Here is a 25,628-nt window from a genome sequence, read left to right as displayed (position 1 = left end):
ACTGTCAACGGCCCGGGGTTCAAGGCAACGTGGCATGTCCAGACATCCAAATAAAATGAAAAATGTAAACATGGAAATGGATACAGTTATCTTTCACAGACACAAAATATCGCAAATGATAGATATAGAGACATGATGTAAGTAATTCAAAGTAGCCTAATCTCTTCTTAAAAGTAATTTCATGTTTATTACAACGGTTCTGCTGTCAAGGGTGTGTGCCAATATATGTTTACTAAATTGTTTGAACAACGTGCATCGGCATTTTGTCGGGGCCACAGATTAGACATTTGTTTAGAAATACATTTTGATTGATGGGTACAATATTTTATATATATTTTTTCTATCAATGAAACTTTTATTATATATATATATATATATATATATATGAAACTATTTTACATGTGCGCAAAGGCAAGCTCTAATTGTAATGCGCAATTTGGCCCTTGTTATCCAATGAAAATACCTCGCTTACGCCATGCTTTTATTTACTGGCTCATTTGGACTGTTGAACTTTGTACCCCTGAGAACTTTATCTGTCAAATTCGGTTTATTTCATGTTGTGTATTTCTTTTCCAGTGAAATTATGTGGCAGATGAACTTTGACTGCGACTGGCTGGGTGGAAGCGCTTTGAACAGATGTGAACTGTAAGTTTGAACTTTACAAATATATTTGATATTTTTTTGTTGAGGAGCTGTCAAGGAAAGACAAAGTACGTGTGCATGTATGTATTGGTAGGTAGCTATAGCCTTGTTGGTTTATGTTGCAGAAATCAAGATTGACATTTCTCTCTCGAAAATAGGTTCTCAATCTCAATTTCAAGATATCTCTCCTTTAGACAAAGGACAAATGCCCTTCACAGGCTTTTATTTTATTATCTGTAGGCTACACTTGATATTGACCAAATGTGAACATGTTGCTATATTATGGTCTAAATTAGCCTAACCATGTAGCACTAGTATTCTGCCAGAAGCACAAATTATGATGTCAATTTTGTATGGTAATGAGCTAACCTTCAAAATAAAAGCCCACATTTCAAAACATTGCAATGTGGATAACTCATTTAAAATATATGTATTTTTAATTAATGGCCACTTTTTTATTTTGCCAACAAGAAAAGGCAATGAGTAATTTATTAAAACAAATAACAAATATGGTTTTTCAAATATTTTTACCATTAATGAAAAAAGTCCTATGTTGGCACTGCTATGTTGAAAATATTAGTCTGTAGAGAACTTTTCTACCTGTCTCAGCTAAAGTGGGGTGGGAAATACTCAGTAGGGTCTCTACTAACCAGGGGGACTGTGTCATACATATCCAGCAACACAGCTTTAAATGATCTGGTGCTATCCATGGTCCTGACGTCAATACAGACAACAACAAAAAACGCACACAAAAGCAACACTATTTTATCAAAATGAAAATCTATTTTTTTTACATGTTAAATGTAATGAATGTTTACCCGGCTATTAGGAAACAGTATAATCACACTTTCTAAACAGCAATGGAGAACATTATTTACAAGTTGAAGGCCAATATGTGCTGCTTATCAATGAAGGTTATTAAGCCTATTAAATAGTTTTACAAATTATAAAAGAGACAATATTATTTACAAGCTATATTGTAATGATTATTGATTAAGGTCAGAAAAGGCACTTTTGTAGAGTTTAAAATGCGTTACATGAGACAACAAGGCTACAAGGCTAACAGAATACAGTATAATCAAGCTTTCAGAACAACAATGGAGAACATTATTGACAAGTTATATGCCTCTATGTTTTGCATCTCTATCAATGTTAGCAGTATACAGTAAAGGCCTATTAACCAAGTTTTCAAAACCATTATCAGAGACAAGATTGCATGATAATACATACAACAGATATGTGATGATTATCTATCAAGGTCAGCAAAGGCATTTTCTGTAGAATTTAAAATGTTTTACGTTGTAATTTTCCCTCATCAGTCATATAAAACATTCTCTCGCATGCCATTGTGACAAAGCGTATTCACGTTTCCCTCTAATAAGACTGTTTATGAGAATAAGCACACATAAACACCACAACTACTACCATCTGACTGTTTTCTAAAATAGGGACACCGATGAGAAAATGTCACATCTACCACAACGCCATGCATTGCCAGATAGTAGTAGTGTATCCTTTAGTTCTCGTTCTTTCTGACTTAAGGAATCCATCATTTTAAGATTTAATGTAATGCAATTACTGCTACTAAATACACTGAGTACGCAAAACATAAGGAACACCTGCTCTTTCCATGACATAGATTGACCAGGTGACTCTACTGTAGGTGAAAGCTATGATCCCTTATTGATGTCACCTGTTAATGAAGGGCAGGAGAAAGGTTAAATAATGATTTTTTAGGCCTTGAGACAATTGAGACATGGATTGTGTATGTGCCATTCAGAGGGTGAACGGGGAAAGACAAAACATTTTAAATGTCTTTGAGCGCTCAACAGTTTTCCGTGTGTATAATGAATGGTCCACCACCCAAAGAACATCCAGCCAACTTGACACAACAGTGGGAAGTATTGGAGTCACCATGGGCCAGCATCCCTGTGGAACGCTTTCATTCATGCCCCAACTAAATTATATTAGGAAGGTGTTGCATATCTATGACTATAACTGTCTAATGTGACTTTACATTCACAGGCAATATCACATGCTCAAAATGCCACCAATTGTTCACCGTTCCAGGCACATGTGGCGTAACCTCTTTGTTCACACAGAAAAGACTCTGTAATTCCTGACTCGCAAAAGACACAGGGGACATTAATGCATATTGTTCCTTGAGATGCGACTTCAAAAGACCATTGTACCCCTCAAGTATTCGGTCATTGAACCAGTTGTAGTCATTACTTAACCTTTTACTGAAGTGGGTTAAATCAGGGTCACACCGAGTGTTTCTTGGTCGTCTTAAACAAATCTCCTTTGAAACAAAAGTATACACCTCACACACATAGTTATGGTCTTAAAAAAGAAGACACCTGTACCATGTAAGATATAGAGTTGAAATGTATTACATTTTGAGTTTTCATTACATAATTGCACTTTATATACATTACAGAAGTCTGAAAAATATAAAAACCATTTGACATAAAAACACCAGATTAATATTTTAATAATCCCTTGTATTTTCTCACAAATGACAATTGCGACCAAAGTGGGTTTAAGAAAATGTTTGAAAGGCAATGCATAACTGGGTTGAAATAAATATATAGCAACATGATTTTACTACGATACTACCTAAAAAAATATTTTATTTGTCAGTTCAAACGATTACCATCACCATTATGTTAATCGAGGTTGTTAACAGGTATGTCAGTCCATCATTGTTTATATTGTGTCTTTTGACTTTGTTTACATTTTTGTCACACTGGAAGCAAACACAGTAAGATAACAAAGTGTCAAAGTGTTTATCTTTACAACTGATATTCAACACAACAACAGTACATTCAGTTATTGTTTTGGGATTAATATAACATGCAGGACAAATGCATATGTCTATAACACAGTCCCCCTCCAAAACTACACATCATTCGTAAGTAGACACTCAACTGAGTATTTCCCTCCCCCACTTTAGCTGAGATAGGTATAAAACGTTTCTCTCTACAAGCTGATTGTGTTTAACTGGTTGTGTTTATGCCACACAGAAAAGGTAATACTTTTAAAAAGTTAAACAACAAATATTTAGGCTATATTGAAGCATTAGGTTCTAGGTCGAGGAATAGCCTCTCCGATTGGACAGGAGGCTGACGCACTGCACGAGAGTGCTAAAGAAAATATATATTCCCTAAATTCAGTGTGTCTTTGCAGGGGAACTCTTATTTTGAGGGAAAACATCTGCGATTGTTCTGCCAGCATAATATCCTGCTGCTAGGAGAACAGTAATCCCTATGTGTCTGCACATATAGGACAATTTGGGAGAATGATGATCGGTAACAGGCAGCGTATCAGAAGTTAAAATACAGCCAGACTGTTCCTTTCTAGACCTTAAAATCTGTCGAGATTACAATTTGGGTCGCTGGTGTGAAAGACAAACACCCTACGCATCATACCAATAGGATTAACCCACTTGCTTGGATTTGTAACGTGGCTCATAGCAAGGTTTGCAACACTGCCCCCTCCTCCTTTTTACGCGAACAAAGTGCATGTTGAATAAAAAATGTCATGACACCGATGGAAACTTGCCAAATGTCGACAAAACAAGAAAAGGTGGGATCTTTTTCTGTTGGTAAAAGGAATTGTGCTTGAAATGTCGGTGGAAATGCTTTTCTGTTGAAATATTGATAAAATAACCCTCATATCGAAGTAAACTTGGAGTCACGGGATGACATGTAGTGTGGTCCTCCCACTATGACTCCTCTGGGAAAGCATGCTGTTTATTAGGCTACAGATTAAATAAATTATGAAAACTTCACAGGGTGGTGAAAGTGCAAAGTGATGAGCTTGATGCTCCTTTCCAATAAATATTGAGGGTCTTATTTTGGTGATGTGATGATCAATGCTTGTCTGCCATTTGACAAATAAAAATAATCTTGGTCTTTTGCCCATAATAATCTCATAATGTAGGCTATACGTGCACTCTAGCCAACAGCACCCAATCTGCGCCCTGCGCGCTGTTGGCTGGCTAGAGCACACATGCCAATACCAGAGTGAGCACACTCACTATATACCAACAAATAATTGTGAGAAAACAATCAGTAGACTTGAAAATGCGATGGAAACACATTTGACTTTTATTTTTTATTCGTTACATGGGAATTTAACTGCAAAAGTAATTTTTATGTGCACTCTGTCATCATGCACAGCCTTTCATCTGCAACAAGTCAATTTGATGGAAACATCTCTGGTGGGAAAATGTGCAAATAGTTTTTATGCAGATTTTTGAATCTGTCACCAATTAGATGAAAATCTAGCTACTGTTTGCAATTCACAAATTATTATTTTGATTCCTATGATTCAATTCAGCACAATTTAACCAATCCCCAACTATTACAATTGCAAAGCACATCATTCAATTTGTCAAAAATAATTGTTTAAAAATAATATTTTCATATGAATTAAACAAATAAAATTATTACTATATTTTTTTTACTATTTTGAGAAATGTGAAGAGGGGCATCTGCTATATAGTCAATTTAGAGATCAATATGGGAGCTTTTTGAGCTGCATGTCTTGACTGATCTTTACTGCTCAATGACACACCAAAAAGGCACTACCCTCCCCAAAGCAACAAAAAAAAGTTTGGCAACCTTCCCCTATTTTGGACCAGCCCTCCACCCAAGTACATTTTGATCTGTCCTTAATTGATTGTAATGCTCCCGAGATCTTCCTCAGAGACCTCTACCAATCAGTTTCATGTGAAAGTACTGATGATCCATTATTCTTCTCAGGTACTGAAGCATTCTCCTCTCAACATAAAGAGTGGTCATCATGGACACCAGAAGTCCCCACTGGACCGAGCCAGGCCCTGGTCGTCACCCACAGAGACCCAGGGAGAGAGAGGACTACCATAGGCCTGCTCACCCTCACCAGGGGACTGGACCTGGGCACTACCCACCACCACCGGACCCCAGGGAGAGAGAGGACTACCATAGGCCTGCTCACCCTCACCAGGGGACTGGACCCGGGCACTACCCACCACCACCAAATGTTGGGGACGCTATCACTGGTCACTACCCACCACCACCGGACCCCTGGGAGAGGGAGAGGCAGTGGTCCCACCAGGACCCTCGCTACAGGGTCTACCTCACCAGCCCTCCCCCTTCCAGACCACCTCTAGAGTTCTCTCTCAGCTCTTACAGCACTACCCACTCCAGAACAGCTTATGACAGACCCCATTCCACGATGAGTTACATCAGACCAGAGCCACAACACTCCAGACCCCACTCAAGGTTTGTACACAGAAACTGACTGTTACTTATTATATTATTGTCAAATGTCAATGTCTCTATGTCTCAATTTGAAAACTTACAAATAAAGTATTTAAAAAAGAAAAACCTGACTAACTGTAGCTGTCCACTATTCATTGAGGAAAATGTTAAACTACTGGATCTCTCAGTATTATTTGTTGTGGTTTGGTGGTGACACTTGTGAAATGCCAGCTTTTTAATATGTGGACCTTAACATGCTGACCAGACCGCCTGCGCATGCCTCCGCCATCGTGCCAATGTTGATTTTGTCCACCCACACCAGACGTGATCAGGACACGCAGGTTGAAATATCAAAACTAACTCTGAATCAACTATATTTATTTGGGGACAGGTTGAAAAAAAAGCATTAAACACATATGGCAATTTAGCTAGCTAGCTTGTCCTATTTAGCTAGATAGCTTGCTGTTGCTAGATCATTTGCCCAGGGATATAAACATTGGGTTGTTATTTTACCAGAAATGCACAAGGTCCTCTACTCCGACAATTAATCCACAGATAAAAGGGTAAACCGAGTTTGTTTCTAGTAATCTCTCCCCCTTCAAGCTTCTTTGAACTTTAGATGACGGTTGGCAACCAACTTTAAGGTGCATTACCACTACCAACTCGACTGGAGTGTGGACCTCAGTTCATCTTTCAATCACCCACGTGGGTATATGCTCCTAAAAACCAATGAGATGGCACCTGGGTATATAGTCCTAAAAAAAACAATGAGGAGTTGGGAGAGGCGGGACTTGCAGCGGGTCAAGTGTCACAAATAGAACCAAGTTCTATTTTAGCGCCTGGCTACGTAGATGCTCATTTACACACGCAAGCAGTGTGGCTTGCAATGATTGAATAATATGTATGTGTAAATGTATTTTGCAACTCGAGTGGTGTGGTCAGCATGTAAGATACAGTTTTTAATAAATGAATCATCTTTACATGATCCGAAATGGTTCTATGATATCTTTATATTATCTTATTGTTTACAGGCAAGCATATGACTACCCACCCCAGATTCACTGGGACCATAGTCAGGACTATGGCTACTATGACCAGGGCTATTACAAAGGACATTACCCAGGTACTGACATATTGTTATCAGTGGATTACACTGATGGATTATATTACTCAGGTATTGCACTCCTGCTTGCCAAGCAACTTAAGATATTATCAGAGTTATAAAAAGGGTGGCAGGTAGCCTAATGGTTAAGAATGTTGGTACAGTAACCAAAAGGTTGCTGGTTTGAACCCCTGAGTTGACAAATGTTTCACCTAGTCAGCGTCAACTTGAGCAAGGCACTTAACCCTAATTGCTTTTGTAAGTCACACTGGATAAGAGTGTCTGCTAAATGGCAACAACACCTCCGCTATGCTGATCCTCAACATGGGGGCCCCACAAGGGTGCTTGCTCAGCCCCCTCCTGTACTCCTTGTTAACCCATGACTGCGTGGCCACGCACGTCAGCAACTCAGTCATCAAGTTTGCAGACGACACAACAGTAGTAGGCCTGATTACCAACAATGACGAGACACCCTACAAGTAATAGGTGAGGGCCCTAGCAGAGTGGTGCCAGAAAAATATGTTAACTGAAACAAAGGAGCTGGTCGTGTTCTTCAGGAGACAGCAGAGAGAGCACAGAGCTGCAGTGCAGAGGGTGAAAAGATTAAAGTTCCTTGATGTGCACATCACTGACAACCTGAAATGGTGCTTCCATACAGAGAGTGTAGTTAAGAAGGCGCAACAATGCCTCTTCAACCTCAGGAGGCTGAAGACATTCAGCTTGGCCCCTAAGACACTCACAAACTTCTACAGATGCACCATTGAGAGCATCCTGTTGGGCTGTATCACCGCCTGGTACGGCAATTGCACCGTCCGTAACCATAGGGCTCTCCAGAGGGTGGTGCGTTCAGCCCAACATCACTGGGGGCATGTTCACCCCGATACCATCTAGAAGTCGGAGAAAGTACAGGTGCATCAAAGCTGGGATTGAGAGACTGAAAAACAGCTTCTATCTCCAGGCAGTCAGGCTTTTAAATAGTCACCGCTAGCCGGACTCTGCCCAGTACCCTGCCCAAAACTTAGTCACTGTTACTAGCCGGCTACCACCCGGTACTCTACCCTGCACCTTAGAGACTTCTGCCCTATGTACATAGTCATTGAACACTGGTCACTTTAATAATGTTTACATACTGTTTTACCCACTTCATATGTATATACTGTTTTCTAGTCATGGCTCATTGTATATAACTACTGCTGTACACACCTTTCCTATTCATATACTGTCCATACTGTCTATACACACAATCATATACATATATATTCATGTTCCGGACTCTGACATTGCTCATTCTGATATTTCTTAATTCCTTTCTTAGATTTTTGAGGATTTGTGTGTTTTGTATTGTTAGGTGAGCTAGAAACATAAACATTTCGCTGCACCTACGATAACGTGTGTACGCGACCAATAACATTTGATTTTATTTCAACATATGCACCACAGTACAAAAGTAATTAATGTGTAAAGAAACAAAACAATAACTATGTGCAAGTAAAGCAACATGATTGATACAATTCTCTGTAATTGATATGATCCAAATGCAGGTCAATGGCCTCCCCAGGAACAGTGGAGATCTGACCAGTATCAGGAGAGGAGATATGAGCAGGACCAGACTGGCAGTGGCTACCCAGAACAACAAAGGTTAGACAGAAAGAAGTGAGATTCATGATATTCCTTTCATTGAAGGGCATGAATTCAACCCTATCTTCTTCTTCTAATTATTTTTCAGGTATGACCAGCGAAGAGCGAGCTCTCAGCATGACTTCAGAGGCTCTGATGAAGATCGTTCTAAAGAGAATGGGGATGCTGGTAGAGATGTAAACATCTACATATTATGATTAATAATTTATATACATTTATTATGACAAAGATACAGATCTGTGTTGCTGTTTGCCCACTTTGGTGAATATTTACTTTGGGAACTTGGTCGTATGATGTTCTCCATCCCTGCCCATTCTCCTATCTTGATTTGACTGATTTTGTCTTCCAGGACTGCTCTTATGCCGAAGGGGCTCTGGCCATCTCTAAGGCCTCAGGCTTGTCCTCCAGTAGCTATGAGTTGAGCCAGTACATCAACAGTGCTGAACAGACTGACCCTGCCCCACAAACCACCTGGAGCACAGCAGACACAGGTAAACATTGAGTTACATGTAATCTCTGCCCAGATACTATAGGTCTGTCTCTTAGAAACAGGGGTCACATTCTAATGTCATGCTCTTCTCTGTAGGGTTGGTTGTAATTCCGCTAATAACAAGAGAGCACAATGAGGCAAACTTGCCATCCTCAAGTCTAATGAACACTCATTACAGCACAATGAATATCTCCCATGAAAGTGATAATATTATTAATGATAATAATGCATGTTCTCTCCTTAGAGTATGCAGCTATTCCCCAGTTGACTGCCCCTCTGAAATACACTTTGCCTCATGCTCTGGCCAGCTTTGGTCCAGCCGGACAGTTGATCCGGGTCAGTCCTGGTCTGGCCATGCAGGGAGACCCAGGGAAAGTGGAACTACACAGTCTCGAGGTATAGTTCTAGGTTAAAGGAGCAGAACAGAATCAGTACGGAGAATAGTAGTATATATCTACATGGCAGAATTGTTGTGGTGAACTAGCAGGTTATAGGAAGAGGCCGCAATCATTCAAGTGAATAGAGTAATCATCAAGGAATGGCTAAATTACTAGGCTATTAGTTTCAGTTTCGAGGAACTGTTGAGCTGTTTTTATCAGTATTGAGCAGGTGTGTGTGAAGTTTCTGTTAATGTGTTACTGAGAGGCTGTTTGTATGTTCTGTCTGCAGATCATTCTGGGGGAAACACAGGAGCAGCAGGACATGAGAGAATTTCCCGGGCCACTGGCTAGGTATTTTACACTCTTAAACACAATATCCAAACATCCATGCTACTCTGTATGTGATGATGTATTGTCTATGCATGCAAAGTAGGAGACACTGACCAAATAACTACATTAAACTGTCCTAGAGACAGTAAAAACACACAAAATGGATTGACAACAACAAAGGTTTACTGTCATAATGGCGGCTATTAGTATTATGTGTGTATTTCTTTCAACTGGCATTTTTTCTCCTTCAAAGGGAAGACCTGCACAAAGTAGATGCCATCTCTTTTGCCCACCAGAAGGCAGAAGCCTGCATGAAAGATGAAAAGCTACAAGACAAGGGCTCTGCCGCCCTCCTTTGGAATCTACTGGTACTGCTGTGCAGACAGAATGGAGTAGGTGAACTATAGACTGTATCTCCTCACACTCTTATAGTAGGTGTACTAAATATCTCCTCACACTCTTCTAGTAGGGGTACTATATATCTCCTCACACTCTTCTAGTAGGTGTACTATATATCTCCTCACACTCTTCTAGTAGGTGTACTAAATATCTCCTCACACTCTTCTAGTATGTGTACTAAATATCTCCTCACACTCTTCTAGTAGGGGTACTATATATCTCCTCACACTCTTCTAGTATGTGTACTATATATCTCCTCACACTCTTCTAGTATGTGTACTATATATCTCCTCACACTCTTATAGTAGGTGTACTATATATCTCCTCACACTCTTATAGTAGGTGTACTAAATATCTCCTCACACTCTTCTAGTAGGGGTACTATATATCTCCTCACACTCTTCTAGTATGTGTACTATATATCTCCTCACACTCTTATAGTAGGTGTACTATATATCTCATCACACTCTTATAGTAGGTGGAACCCCTTTTGTCTTAGCACTCTTGAAATATCAAGAGTTGGCCAAGATGGTCCAAAACAAAACTAAACTATACGCCCACATACTCATTCTAATATTACCCTACTTTTTTTTATCTCCCTGGATTCATTCAGCGTATCGTTGGTTCAGACATAGCAGAGCTGCTGATGAGGAACTCTCAGGGCCATGGTGGTTCAGGGGGAAGGGAATCAGAGGCCCCTACACTCATAGGTAAAACCTTTTTTAAAGCGTCTGCTAAATGGCATATAGTGGGGCAAAAAAGTATTTAGCCAGCCACCAATTGTGCAAGTTCTCCCACTTAAAAAGATGAGAGAGGCCTGTAATTTTCATCATAGGTACACTTCAACTATGACAGACAAAATGAGAAAATAAATTCCAGAAAATCACATTGTAGGATTTTTTATGAATTTATTTGCAAATTATGGTGGAAAATAAGTATTTGGTCAATAACAAAAGTTTATCTCAATACTTTGTTATATACCCTTTGTTGGCACTGACAGATGTAAAATATTTTCTGTAAGTCTTCAGAAGGTTTTCACACACTGTTGCTGGTATTTTGGCCCATTCCTCCATGCAGATCTCCTCTAGAGCAGTGATGTTTTGGGGCTGTTGCTGGGCAACACAGACTTTCAACTACCTCCAAAGATTTTCTATGGGGTTGAGATCTGGAGACTGGCTAGGCCACTCCAGGACCTTGAAATGCTTCTTACGAAGCCACTCCTTCGTTGCCCGGGCGGTGTGTTTGGGATCATTGTCATGCTGAAAGACCCAGCCACGTTTCATCTTCAATGCCCTTGCTGATGGAAGGAGGTTTTCACTCAAAATTTCACAATACATGGCCCCATTCATTCTTTCCTTTACACGGATCAGTCGTCCTGGTCCCTTTGCAGAAAAACAGCCCCAAAGCATGATGTTTCCACCCCCGTGCTTCACAGTAGGTATGGTGTTCTTTGGATGCAACTCGGCATTCTTTGTCCTCCAAACACGACGAGTTGAGTTTTTACCAAAAACTTGCACAATTGGTGGCTGACTAAATACTTTTTTGCCCCACTGTATATAGGTAAAGGTCTCTACACCACACGTACTGAGGAAGGCATGTTGTTTTTTGTCTGTTGGACATGTTGCTATGAGTTAAACAATAAATCAAACAAAGCTTGTAAATAATTGCAAATTATATCCAAGTGAGTCCTGGCCTTTTTTCCCCACTTTTTATATCACCCTCATAGACCTGAGTGAGGGCCCCAGTCCTGAGACAGACCCCTTGGATGGAGCAGATCTGTTGACAGGGACAGCCACTAGTGTCGGTACGGCTGAGTCCACAGAGAAGGACATGCAGGGATACACCAAGCTTCTCCTGGCTGGACGAAGGAAGGTCAGGGTGATCTCTTGAACAACATATAATAATATATTTTAAAATGGTAAAGTAATATCCTGTTTATTCTGCAATTAATAGATAGTGTCTATGATTAGCACCATGGAGACAGCATAGTGATAGCTGTCTGACTAATGTTATACCAAGGCTATCCTCTTACTCCTCCAACACTGACCCCTGACCCTGTGTTCTTGTACAACTTCTCCATATCTCTTCCATGTTCTTTCACACTTCCTTCACCCCTGCCTATGCCTCGCCCATAACTCTCCCACTCCTCCCCCACACCTCATGTCTCCTCCAGATACTTCAGTTCTGGGACAATGTAAAGTCCATGGAGAATAAGAGCACCTCCTACCAGCTGCCCACTGCACTGAGGCTAGGAAACACTGTCACCACCGATAAATCCACAATAATTGAGAATTTCAAGAAGCATTTTTCTACGGCTGGCCATGCTTTCCACCTGGCTACCCCTACCCCGGTCAACAGCCCTGCACCACCCACAGCAACTTGCCCAAGCCTCCCCCATTTCTCCTTCTCCCAAATTCAGTTAGCTGATGTTCTAAAAGAGTTGCAAAATCTGGACCCCTACAAATCAGCTGGACTAGACAATCTGGATCCTATCTTTCTAAAATTACCCGCCACAACTGTTGCAACCCCTATTACTAGCCTGTTCAACCTCTCTTTTGTATCGTCTGAGATTCCCAAAGATTGGAAAGCTGCCGCGGTCATCCCCCTCTTCAAACCGATCACTGCCTGCCTGTCCAGCATTACTACTCTGGACGGTTCTGACTTAGAATATGTGGACGACTACAAATACCTAGGTGTCTGGTTAGACTGTAAACTCTCCTTCCAGACTCACATTAAGCATCGCCAATCCAAAGTTAAATCTAGAATCTGCTTCCTATTTCGCAAACAAAGCATCTTTCATTCAGGCTGCCAAACATACCCTCGTAAAACTGACTATCCCACCGATCCTTGACTTCGGCGATGTATTTTACAAAATAGCCTCCAATACTCTACTCAGAAAATTGGATGCAGTCTATCACAGTGCCATCCGTTTTGTCACCAAAACCCCATATACTACCCACCACTGCGACCTGTATGCTCTCGTTGGCTGCCCTCACTTCATATTCGTCGCAAACCGACTGGCTCCAGGTCATCTAAAGCCCTGCCTTATCGCAGCTCACTGGTCACCATAGCAGCACCCACCCATAGCACGCGCTCCAGCAGGTATATTTCACTGGTCATCCCCAATGCCAATTCCTGCTTTGGCTGCCTTTCCTTCCAGTTCTCTGCTGCCAATGACTGGAACGAATTGCAACTTTAAGCATCAGCTTAAGCACCAACTACCCCATCCCCATATTGCACACACTGTATATAAAAACAATTCTATTGTGTTACTGACTGTACGTTTGTTTATGTGTAACTCTGTGTTGTTGATTGTGTCGCACTCTTTTGCTTTATCTTGGCCAGGTCGCAGTTGTAAATGAGAACTTGTTCTCAACTGGCCTACCTGGTTAAATAAAGGTGAAATAAAAATAAAAAGGCTCAGGCTTGAGTTTCACAGAGTTTCACCTCCCCGTGCCTCCCCCAACTGTTCCTTCACCCCTCCCTAATCCTCCCCAAACCTCCCCTATGCCTTTCCCCCACGGTTCCTCCGCCCCTCACTCACGTCTCCTCCACACCTCCTTTATGGTTCTTTCACAGGAGGCCCTCGAGTCGGCCATGAAGAGTGGACTGTGGGGCCACGCCCTGTTCCTGGCCAGCAAGATGGACAACAGGTCCTATACCACTGTGTTGAACAGGTAAGCGCATTGTGCAACATTGTCTTTGAGAAAATACAGTGCTTTTAGAGATAATTCACTATTGATCCAAGGTTAGTGGGTTGGGTGTACGTGGGGGGGGGGGGGGGGGTAAGGAATAGGGGAAGACTGCGGGGATGAGGAGTGAAGCTTGGAGTGAGGGATAGGGACGGGGAGGACGGAGGAATGCCTGGTCTCTGGGCAGACCATTGGTCTGGACCTCACGCAGTTTGTTTGCAGTTCTGTGGGCATAATCCACATCCTCACTTACATGATCTGACGGTCAGTGTCGGGGTTGTCAACACACTCAGCACACAGCGCAATGTTACATATTCATATACCATTACATATTCAGTATTTCAGTAGGCGTTTATTTTTTGTAATATTTTACTTGACTTTTTTTTATTTTTTTTACAATAAACTAAATAAACTAAATACATTTATATTACCCTGAACAGGGGTGGATTTTTCCATGTACAGTGTAGCCTTACATGTTCATATCAATTACATATTAATATCACATTACATATTCAGTATTCTGAATTTCCATTTCGTGGGCGGTTGTATTTGCAGCACTCAGTGACTGGAACTATGCAGGGGCGGGATTCTTTCCATGTACAATGACCTTACATATTCATATCTATTACATATAAATATTAAATATGACATATTTAATATTTCCATGGCGTGGTCATCTCTATGGCAGGTTTACAGGCCAGCTAGCTCCCAACGACCCCCTACAGACCCTGTTTCAAATGCTCTCTGGAAGGATCCCTGCTGTTTCCACGGTAAAACAATGCTAAATAAATACATAAACATACCACAGTACAATAGTTGTCTATTCTATTGTGCCCTTCCTTCCTTGTGTAATTGGGGCTGGTCTTGGCACATTTACTGTAGTTGACCAGTTCATGTTTTCAGTGGCTGTTGTGTTTATTGTACTGTAGTTGGTAATTATGCTAATAACGTACAGTACATTTACAGTATTTTGCACCAAATTGTCATATAACAATCTGGTATTAGACTGACAGTGTGTGTGTGTGTGTGTGTGTGTGTGTCCTCAGTGTTGTGGAAGTGACAAATGGAGAGACTGGGAGCCTCACCTGGCCGTCATGCTGTCCAATGAGACGGGAGATCCAATTGGGCACCAGAAAAGCATCATTACCATGGGAGACACGCTAGGTATACACACACACACGCACGCACGCACATACACACGCACACACATGCATACATACATACATACCTACCTACAGTTGAAGTCAGAAGTTTACATACACTTAGGTTGGAGTCATTAAAACTTGTTTTCAACCACTCCACAAATTTCTTGTTAACGAACTACAGTTTTGGCAAGTCGGTTAGGATATCTACTTTGTGCATGACACAAGTCATTTTTCCAACAATTGTTTTCAGACAGATTATTTCACAAATAATTCAATGTATCACAATTCCAGTGGGTCAGAAGTGTACATACACTAAGTTGACTGTGCCTTTAAACAGCTTGGACAATTCCAGAAAATTTATAATTTCAGAAAATCTGATCTGCATCATTTTCTGCATCATTTTCTGGAATTTTCCAAGCTGTTTAAAGGCACAGTCAACTTAGTGTATGTACACTTCTGACCCACTGGAATTGTGATACATTGAATTCCCATGATAGTGCACTATATAGGAAATATGGTGCCATTTGTTACATAACCTTAGTGTTGTGTCTCCCCAGCCTCCAGAGGGCTGTTACATGCTGCTCATATCTGCTATCTGACAGCTTACGCTCCTTTTGGCGTCTACACAGCCAAGACCGAAAGACTGGTGCTTCTAGGCAACTGCAACAGGTGAGCTCAGCTGTAATATGACCCAGATTCTATTCACGCTCCTTTCACTTGTCATCTTTTTGGGTGGTGATCCCCTCTTTCACTCTTATGTCTTCCTAACGAGTGGGAATGTCCTCTTGGACTCACTGTTGAACAGCACAGCAACGGTCATTTGAGACACAACCAATCGCACGCCATGAATAGAAAGGAGCTCCTGGTGTTGGAAGAAGAGGGGTATCAGTATTTGGGTGATCCCTTAACAAGGTGTCCTCTAGGACTCACAGTAGAACAGCACAGCAATGCATTTGTAACGAGTGCACTGGGAGTCAGGAAGCAAGCTCAGGGAGTGCATAATTTAATAAACAGATGAACGAAACACGAACAATGCGCAGACAGGAAACTAAAACAATAACGCCTGGGGAAGGAACCAAAGGGAGTGACATATACCCCCCTTTGACGTATACCCCCTCCCCGGTGCATTCGGCTCCAGACGCAGGACCCCAACAAAAGGGACAATCCTGAGGATCCAGAGTGGACCAGTCGCCGGCGCAGAAACCTGACGAACCGGCTGAGGCATGAAAGCCTGATGAGCTGGCTGAGACCTCCCCGGTTGCCTCAGTCGAGGCACTGGAGCCTATTGAGCCCGCTGAGGTATGGAAACCCGTTGAGCCAGCTGAGGCAGGGGGACCCGACAAACCGTCTGAGGCCTCCCAGGTAGCTCCAGTTCGGACACCCAGACCCGACATCACCTCCAACACAAAAAAATACAAATGAAAAGCCCCCTTGATGCTTCCCTTTGGTGAGGCGTTATTCTGTAACGAGTACACTGGGAGTCAGGAAGCAAGTTCAGAGAGTGCATACATTTAATAAACTATTTAACAAAACATAAACAACTCACAGACAGTAAACTGAAACAGAAACAATAACGCCTGGGGAATAAGCAAAGCGAGTGACATATATAGTGAAAGTAATCAGGGAAGTGATGGAGTCCAGGTGAGTCTGATGACGCGCAGGTGCGCATAACGATGGTGGCAGATGTGCGCCATAACAAGCAGCCTGGTGACCTAGAGGCCGGAGAGGGAGCACAAGTGACAGTCTTGCCATGCTGAAAGGAAACGAGCTAGTGATTTTGGAAAAACAGAATAGGGACGTCATGCACCCAATTTGTTGTGGTACACACGATGGAGGTATCGATGTGAGGGGGATGCCCCTATAGGCATGAAAGTAATAGCTATTGATTGCGGGAACTAATGCCACAACATAATGCTGCTATCGTAGCATGACTGGTATGAAAACCACTTAGTCCTACTTAAAGGCCCAGCACAGCCAAAAACTAGATTTTTCTGTGTTTTATACACTGCCTTCGGAAAGTATTCAGACCCCTTGACTTTTTCCACATTTTGTTACATTACAGTGTTATTCTAAAATTGATTAAATACAAATTAAAAACTCAGTAATCTACTCACAATACACCATAATGACGAAGCAAAAAGAGGTTTTCAGATTTTTTTGCAAATGTATTAAATATAAAAAACAGATACCTTATTTACATAGGTACTCAGACCCTTTGCTATGAGACTCTAAATTGAGCTCAGGTGCATCCTGTTTCCATTGATCATCCTTGAGATGTTTCTCGACATGATTGGAGTCCACCTGTGGTAAATTCAATTGATTGGACATATAGACACACCTGTCTATATAAGGTCCCACAGTAGACTGTCCATGTCATAACAAAAACCAACCCATGAGGTCAAAGGAATTGTGCGTAGAGCTCTGAGACAGGATTGTGTCGTGGCACAGATCGGGGGAAGGGTACCAAAACATTTCTGCAGCATTGAAGGTCCCCAAGAACACCGTGACCTCCATCATTCTTTTTTTTTATTTCACCTTTATTTAACCATCATTCTTAAATGAAAGAAGTTTGAAACAACCAAGACTCTTCCTAGAGCTGTCCGCCTGGCCAAACTGAGCAATCGGGGGAGAAGGGCCTAGGTCAGTGAGAGAACAAGAACCCGATGGTCACTCTGACAGAGCTCTAGAGTTCCTCTGTGGAGATGGGAGAACCTTCCAGAAGGACAACCATCTCTTCAGCACTCCACCAGTCAGGTTTTTATGGTAGACTGGCCAGACAGAAGCCACTCCTCAGTAAAAGGCACATGACAGCCCGCTTGGAGTTATCCAAAAGGCACCTAAAGACTCTCAGACAAAGATTGAACACTTTTGCCTGAATACCAAGCGTCATGTCGGAGGAAACCTGGCACCATCTCGACAGTGAAGCACGGTGGTGGCAGCATCCTGCTGTGGGGATGTTTTTCACCGGCAGGGACTGGGAGACTAGTCAGGATCGAGGCAAAGATTAGCGGAGCAAAGTACAAAGAGATTCTTAATGAAAACCTGCTCCAGAGCGCTCAGGACCTCAGTCTGGGGGCGAAAGTTCACCTTCCAATAGGACAATGACCCTATGCACACAGCCAATACAACGCAGGAGTAACAAGCCTCTGAATGTCCTTGAGTGGCCCAGCCAGAGCCCGGACTTGAACCCTATCTAACATCTCTATAGAGACCTGAAAATAGCTGTGCAGCGACACTTATCCAACCTGACAAAGCTTGAGAGGATCTGCAGAGAAGAAATGAAGACTCTCCAAGTACAGGTGTGCCAAGCTTTTAGCGTCATACCCAAGAAGACTTGAGGCTGCAATCGCTTACAAAGGTGCTTCAACAAAGCTCTGAGTAAAGGGTCTGAATACTTATGTAAATGTGGTATTTCAGTTTTTTTATTTATAATACATTTGCAAACATTTCTACTAATTTGTTTTTGCTTTGTCATTATGCGGTATGGTGAGTAGATTGATGAGGGGGAAAAACAATTTAATACATGTTAGAATAAGGCTGTAACATAACAAAATGTGGAACCCTGAGTTAATAGACCAATAAGAAAGAGTTCTAAACCTTTCTGTTAACAGCTAGGGTTCAGTTTCCCCCTCCCCTCTCAGACCACTCCCAGACAGTCATATCAAAATTCTTGCTTGAGAAATTGCTCCTTGCTAATAAGCAATTTCTGTTTAGTTTTTAGCATTTTCATTAAAAACAATCACAGTAAGGTAGTTAATTGTTACCCAGAAATCATTTGATATTGAGATTAACACAGTTTTAAAGTAACTGTCTAGTGTTTCCAGATTTCTATTAAATATTATTTATAATTAATACAAATATGAGTGAAATAGTTTCGCTTACAGACGTTTTTAATTAAGTATGTTAAAAAGCAGCTTTTTTTGTGTTGGAATGGTGTGGGCGTACCCCGACAACAGAATGGTGTGGGCGTACCCCGACAACAGAATGGTGTGGGCGTACCCCGACAACAGAATGGTGTGGGCGTAGCCCGACAACAGAATGGTGTGGGCGTAGCCCGACAACAGAATGGTGTGAGCGTAGCCCGACAACAGAATGGTGTGGGCGTAGCCCGACAACAGAATGGTGTGGGCGTAGCCCGACAACAGAATGGTGTGGGCGTAGCCCGACAACAGAATGGTGTGGGCGTAGCCCGACAACAGAATGGTGTGGGCGTATACAGGTTCTTAAAATGACATGTTCTATGAGGAAACGGTGTTGTTGAGACAAGGTTGAGGTGGGATATTTGAAGTGGGTTTTTTTGTATTTTTTTGTATGCTTTGGCCAAAAATACGAATATAGGACAAGTCAACAACATTATTTGGGTATGAGTTAACAGAATATGAACTTTTAAAAGTGAGATTTCCACTGGACAGTTACTTAAAGACTTAGTCGGGAAGCTAGTAGCTAACAAGTAGTAGTAGTCCCAATGGTAACTTTTTAATGTTTAAAAAGAACATCTGCTAAGAACTGAATGTATTTCCTCCCCTACAGTATGCCATTCAAAGAGTTTGCTCAGAATTCTGCCATTCGGTGCACAGAGTTATTCGAGTACTGCCAGAGACTTGGAGATAAATTCTTCTGTATCCCCCCCTTCCAGGTAGTTTATATTCATTTTTTGGTGTTTTTTATGACTAGTATGATTCGTCCATAATTTGCCAGATTTGGAACTCATAAGTCAATACAGAGTTTTGATTCCATCGGTATTTTGTTATTAAACTTTCTCTAGTCCAGGACACAGTGAAATTATGTTTAGCTTTTTCCATGTGGCTACCGTAGGTTGTGCTGTTGTGTTGTTGTCTTGTTATAACCTGTTGTGTCATTCCCAGGTGTATAAGTTCCTGTATGCGTGTCGTCTGCTGGATGCTGGGCTGGCATCCCAGGCCTTCCACTACTGTGAGGTGATAGGGATGTCTTTACTCAGACTGCAGGAGCCCAGCATGGTGCTGCTGGGGGAGCTTATCAAGGTAGAGCACTTTATCATGATACTCTGACATATAGTACTTTGGCGGTAGGTAGCCTAGCGCTTAAGAGTGTTGGGCCAGTAACCGAACGGTAGGTAGCTGGTTAGAATCCCTGAACTTACTAGGTGAAAAATCTGTCAATGTGCTGTTGAGCAAGGCACTTAACCATAATTGCTCTGCATAAGAGCGTCTGCCTAGCTATGCACTTCCATACATACGATAAACACAGTCTGCAGGGAGAGCTTATAAAAGTAGCGTACTCTGACTTGTACTGTATGTATCATACTCACATTTTATGCCATATTGCATTCCTAGTGTCCAATCACTTCAGGGCCTGTGTTCATAAAGCATCTCAGAGTAGGAATGCTGATCTAGGATCAGTTTTCCCTTTTAGGTCATAATGAATACCATTACATGGGCAGGAACGACCTGAGCTCCCGAGTGGCGCAGTGTTCTAAGGCACTGCAGCCCAGTGCAAGAGGTGTCACTTCAGTCCCTGGTTTGAATCAAGGCTGAATCACATCCGGCTGTGATTGGGAGTCCCATAGGGCGGCGCACAATTGCCCCAGAGTTGTCTGGGTTTGGCTGGGGTAGGCCGTCTATTGTAAATAAGAATTTGTTCTTAACTAACTTGAACAAAAAGGACCTGTTCCAGAGGTTACCAGATTAGGCACTAATGTACAGTAGTGCCTTAAAAACACTGTGTGTGTGTGTGTGTGTGTGTGTGTTTGCTCAGCACTTTCCCTGTTTGTGTGTGTCTCCTCCCCTTCCAGCTGGCAGAGCGGCTGAAGCAGTGTGAGGGAATGGGACAGCTCAGTGACACAGCTGACGACAGGCCTGGACAGGAACCTGACTGGCTACAGCAGCTGAGATACAGACAGCAGGGCATACAGGTGACCACACCACAATGCATCACCATTGTACTCGTCATGTCTCTCTCTGTCACATTTTCACATGTTCCTCTGTTTGTGTTGGAGATGATTACCTATTTACTGGGTACAAACATCCTTGTATAGAGTTATACTTTGTTGTTGTTCACCTAAATTGGATATTAGCCTATAATCCACTGGTACTGGTAGGTTGTCAAGTGAGTGAAATTATGTCAGTTGGCACTTTTGTCAAGGTTGCTGAGGTGGTAAGTACTTACTATAGTCCAGCTGCAAGACTAGACTCAGGATTTTAACTTGCCTCAGTCAGCACAATGGTTGACCTTACATTGACACATTTTTATTACTACATTAGAATTCCTTTGTACAATTTAAATTATATATTTCAAACAATACCAGACCGTTTAAAATTATTATATTGGCTCATATGATCTTAATTGTGTATTTTGTTGTCTCTTCCAAAACATTCTCTACACATTATGATGCTATGGTTAAAACCTATCTATTTGCTTAGATGGGGAGCAGTGGTTGTAGTGATGCATACCAGTCACCAGCAGACAGGAGTCCATTGGCCCATGAGGAGAGCAGAGTGTATTCAGGTAAACCTACAGTCCCAGATCATTATTTCAATGGACAATTAATAACAATTTATTGGACTCATAAAGCACTTTTCCTGATGCTCAAAGCAGTTACATAGTAAGGGGGAACTCACTTCATCCACTTGGGTGATGTACGGCCACCATTTGTGCCACATCCAGTATTTCTCTGCTCTGTGTCTGTATGGTGTGGTACCCCCTTATTCCACCTGGGGGGAGTGTCTCATGTATCAGAGTTGCATGATGACTCATCAGAGGGCTCGTCCTATCAACCAGTTGCACAGTGTTTGAACCATGTCCCAGGTCGAACGTAGTGATTTAATAGGGAATGGGGTGCTATTTGGGACGCACTCCAGTGTTGTAATTTTTGTCTTCACTCCTTTGGTTTCTCTGTAGAATCAGACACCAGTGACCTTTCTGCAAGCGGAGATGACCAGGGACTGGATGCTAAATTCCTCTCCTACAAAGCAGCAGAAGAGCAACAACAACAGCACGTGCAGGCACAGCAGATCAACACCCAGCCTCTGCTGCCGGTCATGGCTTCTAACACTCAGCCTGCAGTGCCACTTGTGGTGGGAGGCCAGGACCACAGTTACCACTACACAGACACTGCCCAGCCTCCGCCTCAGCATCCTACACTGGACTGTCCTCCTTCAGCAGGGGAAGGTGAGAAAATGGATGAAGGCCCTGGTTTTGATTGATCAAACATACTAGTGATTCAACCCTGTTTCTGGTGGTTTACAATGAAACATGCTCATTTAATGTAACTCCTTTTTACTCATTTTATGAATCTTCTTACATGTTTCTGTTGTTAACTGTGAAATTAGGACCTCATGCTTTGAATTCATTGTATTGTTCTAGGGGCTGATCCTTTTGCTGGCCCAGGCATGGTGAGTGCTCAGGAGAGTTTGATTTGATACCAAACATACATTACATGTATATACACGAACATACCCCCTTTTGGGGCATACAAATGTAATCTCTGTAAAGATTTCCAGTGATTTATTCCTGAGCACCGGCAGTTTCTGTCAGTGGTGCTGTATTTTATATGTAAAACATAAAAAAAAAAAAAAAAATGGTTTGATAAATGTATTTGTGAGACTCCGATGAGGTCATGTGTCTTGTTTGTGTCCATCGAGATGTCAAATGACAGTATGTATATCTGTCTGTCCTATGCAGTTAGAGGTCCAAGTGAATGCTGGCATGATGCCGGTGGCAGAGTATGGTCAGCAGTATGGTCAGCACTACGGCCAGGAGAATGATTATGGAGATCAGCAGGCATGGCAGCAGGGAGGGCACCAGGCCACCATCACGCAGGAGGGCAAGGCCTCAGAGCCGGACAAAATCCAACCAAAACAGGTGGGTGGAGCCTGATGCCTGTCGTCATGTTGACAGCATCAGATAAGAACCAGAGTTTTTTTAATAAGCCTCTCTCTCTCTGTGTCCGTCTCTCTCTCTCTCTCTCTCTCTCTCTCTCTCTCTCTCTCTCTCTCTCTCTCTCTCTGTGTCCGTCTCTCTCTCTCACTCTCTCTCTGTGTCTCTGTCTCTGTGTGTGTCTGTGTCTGATCAGAGCATCAAGTCAGGGTGGTTTAGCGGCTGGTTCAAACACAAACCCAAAGAGGAGCAAAGTAAGGCGTCTCAGGATGCAGACTCAGCTGACCCAGTTCCCACTATGGTAAGGGTCAAGCAGACCTACTGTTAACTCTTAGCTAGCCGTTAGATGGGGGACATAACATCATGCGCTGTCAGGTCAGTGATCTGAAGTTTAGGTTTTGTAGTTTAACGTCCAACAAATGATGTCAATGGACATAATACAAATTTGATGATGAAGGGCAAGAAAATGATGAACTTGGTTGAAAACAATCTATTAAAATTAAAAGGATTCTTCAAATTAACCACTAAGGCAGTTTTGGCTATTATTATTATTATGATATTCAGAGAATTTGATCTCCTTGTACTTCTCATAAGCCCCATTGGAGGTGGTGACGATGTTTAGTTTGAATGTAGACCCATTTAACCTTTTTAATGAAGGTTAGCCACTAGCTCTAAGTAGGGTCTAAGTAGGGTATGGTATTTGCTGTCGGTCAACCACTAGGTCTAAGTAGGGTATGGTATTTGCTGTCGTTTAAGCACTAGCTCTAAGTAGGATATGGTATTTGCTGTTGGTCAACCAACTCTTTCCAGTTTAATGGCAATGTTTGCAACACATTCTGCATAAATACGGTAGTTTAGCTATTTTGTTGTCCATAGCATCTGAATTGTACAACTACGATCCATAAGTTACAATGATACAATAACTATTTGTGTCATAAATGGTTTGACTACTACTTTCCTGAGAGCATTGTATCATGCAAGTTAGATTAAAACAGTGATTTTTAAAACTTGCTCTAAATATGCCAATAAGTCAAGTCACAAGTCATTTGAAGGATTTTATTGTTTTTTGTTATTAAGTGATAACAGTATATTAAAATGTTTGAGACTAACTGGCTGATAAATTGTTGTAAGTTAAACATAGTTTTTAACAATGAAAAGTATAACTTACCAATTGTCAAAGTAAAGCTTTTCAGAAACATCTTAAATACATGATTACATAATCAGAAACAAGTAGCTTTCCTTATGTCAATGACAGTAAACTCTCAAAACTCACCACGGAGAAGCTATTGAGTCTATGCCCCTTAAACTGGAGGTTCTGAGAGATAAGCAAACCTAACGCATCCTAGTGCCGTAAAATGAATTCAGTGTAAGGTGGCTGACTTTCCAAGTGATGACCCCTTAGTACAGCTGTAGGATCTTAATTTGATCACTCTTTTGTTGCAGATGAGCTTTGTGATTGATATAAATTCATTGAAAATCCGCACTAACACAGGTTAAATCAACAGTATTGCACTTTTAATTTAGCCTACTTTTGTCCAGCTAATAGCCTAACCACCGATCAAGCAACATTATGGACTAAACGTTAAAATCCTGTTGCTGCAGGATTATTTAGCTATGACAATACTTGTCAAATTAAGATCCTATATCTGAATCCTTAGTGCCCCTCAGTATGTATTTGTCGGTTACGTCATTATGCAATACTAGGTCAGTGGGTCTTGGGCGTTAAATATAACATCATTTATGTGTATTTCCTCAGGAGACGCCTCCCACTTCCCTATTTTCTTTCCCTCCCACTACCAACATCCCTGCAGCCAATTTTCCTACCCAGCCTGCATCTACTGGTATCAACGCCTTTTCTCGGAAAGCGGGTGAATAACAGGCCGGAATGCATTGGACAACACATAGACTAACGTTTTTCTGTTTTTCTGCAACCACCCACCATACATCATACACCTGTACACATACACAAATCATTTATGATAATAACATATTTGTGGTGACTATTGATATTTAATGGATTACTGCATGTTGGAACTACAGAAATGCATGAATAATGTGCCGAACAGTGTCCAGTACTGTCCAGAGTTGTGGACAGGAGGCTGCAAGGCTCACTTATCACTGTATCTAATTATCCCGGAAGCGAATTTGGACTGGTTTTCTCTTTCTCTTTCACCTACACTTTGATGAAGGCTCTATGCTGAAATATGTTGGGGACTTTACATTTTTTTTAACTGCTCTATGCTCTGTAGATAAAGGCTTTTAAAATGTAAAACCCTGGAACTTAGACTTTTCAAATTTTTTTTCCTGTTTTTCAGATTTTTAATTCCCACTCCAGAGCGATGGTGGATGTTTTTGTGGGATATTTGTAGTGCTCCCGATATATTGTTTCCTGTCGGGCTGCTCTTGAACCAGACATATTCATGCTGAATGACAACTGTATGCTTGTCTAGGCTAACATGAAGTGAAGAATTTTGACTGGTGCTTCTTTTGTAATGAAATACCCAACATGCTCTGGCATATAGTGATAGTGCTTCCATTGATAGTGTTAGTGCTTCGAGTGTTAGTGCCATTGAGTGATTGTCTGAACTTTGGTCTGCTGTAGAATCCTTTCAGTAGTCTTTAAACAACAGAATGAGTACAACAGAGAAATACAAATGGTTTATAACGATGCTTTTTTGTGAATATATTTTTCTCAATCAGAAAA

General features: G+C 41.6%; 1 protein-coding gene across 2 annotated transcripts; it reads left to right on the top strand.

The window, feature by feature from the left end:
• Positions 1-25,628, top strand: sec16b (SEC16 homolog B, endoplasmic reticulum export factor). Of its 2 annotated transcripts, none has more exons than XM_020499388.2 (25): positions 1-137; positions 577-645; positions 5,412-5,912; positions 6,923-7,014; positions 8,535-8,631; positions 8,720-8,807; positions 8,981-9,122; positions 9,366-9,517; positions 9,791-9,852; positions 10,085-10,223; positions 10,844-10,940; positions 11,957-12,102; positions 13,810-13,907; positions 14,611-14,692; positions 14,969-15,086; positions 15,625-15,736; positions 19,598-19,703; positions 19,933-20,070; positions 20,841-20,960; positions 21,469-21,553; positions 21,947-22,216; positions 22,412-22,440; positions 22,730-22,909; positions 23,121-23,225; positions 24,681-25,628. In XM_020499388.2, the coding sequence occupies exons 3-25, from the start codon at positions 5,452-5,454 to the stop codon at positions 24,798-24,800; spliced, it is 3,039 nt and encodes a 1,012-aa protein (XP_020354977.2). In that variant the 5' UTR covers positions 1-137; positions 577-645; positions 5,412-5,451; the 3' UTR covers positions 24,801-25,628. The 2 variants fall into 2 exon arrangements, with proteins under 2 accessions (XP_020354977.2, XP_020354976.2); XM_020499387.2 differs by lacking the exon at positions 1-137 and having other exon boundaries at positions 510-645; positions 24,681-24,792; positions 25,240-25,594.

This window comes from Oncorhynchus kisutch, linkage group LG13 (assembly GCF_002021735.2).
Source record: "Oncorhynchus kisutch isolate 150728-3 linkage group LG13, Okis_V2, whole genome shotgun sequence".
Classification (NCBI taxonomy): Eukaryota; Metazoa; Chordata; class Actinopteri; order Salmoniformes; family Salmonidae; genus Oncorhynchus; species Oncorhynchus kisutch.
Note: the sequence above shows the minus strand (reverse complement) of the source record. Positions and strands in the feature narration are given on the sequence as shown.

Coding starts and splice junctions, on each gene's coding strand:
- sec16b (XM_020499388.2), top strand. CDS start 5,452: ATGGACACCAGAAGTCCCCACTGGACCGAGCCAGGCCCTGGTCGTCAC. Junction 5,913..6,922: donor CACTCCAGACCCCACTCAAG/GTTTGTACACAG, acceptor TATTGTTTACAG/GCAAGCATATGACTACCCAC. Junction 21,554..21,946: donor GGAGAGCAGAGTGTATTCAG/GTAAACCTACAG, acceptor GTTTCTCTGTAG/AATCAGACACCAGTGACCTT.